Source organism: Palaemon carinicauda, chromosome 17, assembly GCF_036898095.1.
Source record: "Palaemon carinicauda isolate YSFRI2023 chromosome 17, ASM3689809v2, whole genome shotgun sequence".
Classification (NCBI taxonomy): Eukaryota; Metazoa; Arthropoda; class Malacostraca; order Decapoda; family Palaemonidae; genus Palaemon; species Palaemon carinicauda.
Genome location: NC_090741.1, coordinates 68,150,415 through 68,152,914, shown reverse-complemented (window position 1 = coordinate 68,152,914; position 2,500 = coordinate 68,150,415). Strand labels below are relative to the sequence as shown.

The 2,500-nt window shown below is 27.6% G+C and overlaps 1 protein-coding gene across 1 annotated transcript in view; it reads left to right on the top strand.

The window, feature by feature from the left end:
* LOC137656411 (uro-adherence factor A-like) overlaps positions 1-2,500 on the top strand; it is a 54,877-nt gene that overhangs the window by 3,900 nt on the left and 48,477 nt on the right. Inside the window, exon 2 of the mRNA XM_068390588.1 lies at positions 79-161. Coding sequence (XP_068246689.1) covers positions 79-161 — 83 coding nt within the window. The remainder of the gene's footprint in view (positions 1-78; positions 162-2,500) is intronic.

The following is a 2,500-nucleotide window of genomic DNA, read 5'->3' as shown; positions in this document are numbered from 1 at the left end:
ACTATTCTTTGTATGAGGAATGGGGGAGGGGTTGAAAAATGCCACCGCATCACTAATTCTTATCTCTATAATTTTCAGGCCAGGGCGAGCAGAGGTCCAGGAGCATAGAAAACTCAGCCGTCAGTACAGCCCTGCTATTTATCTTGCTGATCCTTTGCCTGGTAAGTACATCTAATACTTTTTGTTTACTACAATCACTACTACGATTACGAATCTCTCTCTCTCTCTCTCTCTCTCTCTCTCTCTCTCTCTCTCTCTCTCTCTCTCTCTACACGCACATATTACCAGATTATTTGGATTGAATATCATTTTCTCTTTTATTTGAGTACCAAATCAACTACAGCATATTTATATATAATTGAAATGGAAACATATCACTGATGAATTGATATAAGTAATGTGTCCCAAATTACACAGTGAATTATCTATGAAATGCATGAGTGAATCTGACGAGTTGTCTAAGAGTGTGAAGCAAATATATTTAGGTCTCCCATATAAACATTAACATTTTCTTTGAAGCCCACAATTACTCCAATTTTCTTTACGTCAGCTGGTGTTGAGGTAAACTAAACTAAACTAAAACCTGACCGTATGGATAGATCGGAGTAACATTCCATTCATCAAACAAACTATAAGGAAAGTTAAATGTGTTCTTTCAGAAAAACTATCAATTTCAATACTATATCAACACATTAGGTGGATATAAAAATGCAGTATTTTTCCCACAGTTTTTGGTATAAATTTCTCAAATAATATTAAACTTATTTGTGACTTAGTTTGCATTAGTTACATTTCTTCATCTTCAACGTATTTATTACAGTTTGTTCATGCGAAAAAGTGGAGATGGGGAGCGCTAACTTACCCACCCTGACCACCATTAAAGATCAAATTATGGAGTTTACAGATTGTTGTACCTTACCATTCAAAAGAAAATGAAAGAATCTAATCGGTCTAATATATAAATAAAGAAGGTAATCACAAGAAGTAAAACAGTAAACGAAAGGAAAATGATAACCTCTTGTAAACAAAATTCAATCATTTAAATTTATATTGGTTGAAAAGTTAGTGAAATTATTCCCACAATTAAAACTGGAAACTACAAAAACATCAACATCAGCCTGTTGATCAATCTGAATTTCCATTTACTATTATCGTCATTGTCACTATGAACAAGACCATCTACTTTTATGAAACAAGAAAATTACCAATAAAATGAAAGTAAGTTTTCACATTCAAATAACATAGAAAAAAGTAAGATGCTATAATATATATATATATATATATATATATATATATATATATATATATATATATGCATGTATGTATGTATGTATGTATATATATATATATATATATATATATATATATATATATATATATATATATATATATACATGTATATATACACACACACATATATATATATATATATAATATATATATTTATATATATATATATATATATATATATATACATATATATATATATATATATATATATACATATATATATATATACATATATATATAATATATATATATATATATATATATATATACATATATATATATATATATATATATATTTATATATATGTGTATATATATATATATATATATATATATATATATATATATATATATATATAAATGGTGTTTTTATATGACAGTAAAATCCGACTGAAAATAGAGAATTGTAATATTCAAAATTTCTAAATCAAATTTTTGATCTTGTAACCAAATAAAAATAACTTAAATATTCATAAAAAATAAATATTTAAGGAAAAATAACTATTTGTATAAAATAAGAATTAGCAGAACAGTTTCACAATAACCAAAGAATTATAGAGTGAGAGAGAGAAAAGTTATCAAGGTTTGATATCTAATGATATAATTTCCTGATGGTCATCTCAATTAAGCAATTAAAAAACACGTGGATCTCTGCCAGAGAATGGAATCTATTTCATTTGGAGATTTTGGTTGATTACATATAAAGATTATTCGGGAGACTTTTCTCTGTTTACTTTTCAATCCTTTGACAGGCGATTTTCTGAGTAATACTTATTGGCATAAGATTAACAGATATTGTTTAACCACTACATAAGCGCGTCAAAAAAAACAACAACATTAAGAGCTTAAATTTAAATACAACAACAAAAACAAATACACAAGTTTATAGTCCATTTCAGGACAAAGGCCTCAGATATATCAATTCATGTCTGGGACTTGGTTAGTTTTCATTATCACACTGTGATTGCGGTTTCTTCTGATTGCTCACAGCAAACCAACTTAGTACATGTATCCCACTAAGAAATGAATATATATTTCCAATGTGTGTGCATGTGTGTACGTGTATATGATATTATTCACATACGCATTCACACCTGTGCAAAAAAACGTAAAAAGGAAATGCCATTTTTAACTTTACACAAAAGGACCATCAGCATCCGTCAAACCCTCATGAACATATTGCGTATGCACATGAGTTTCTTTTATATTT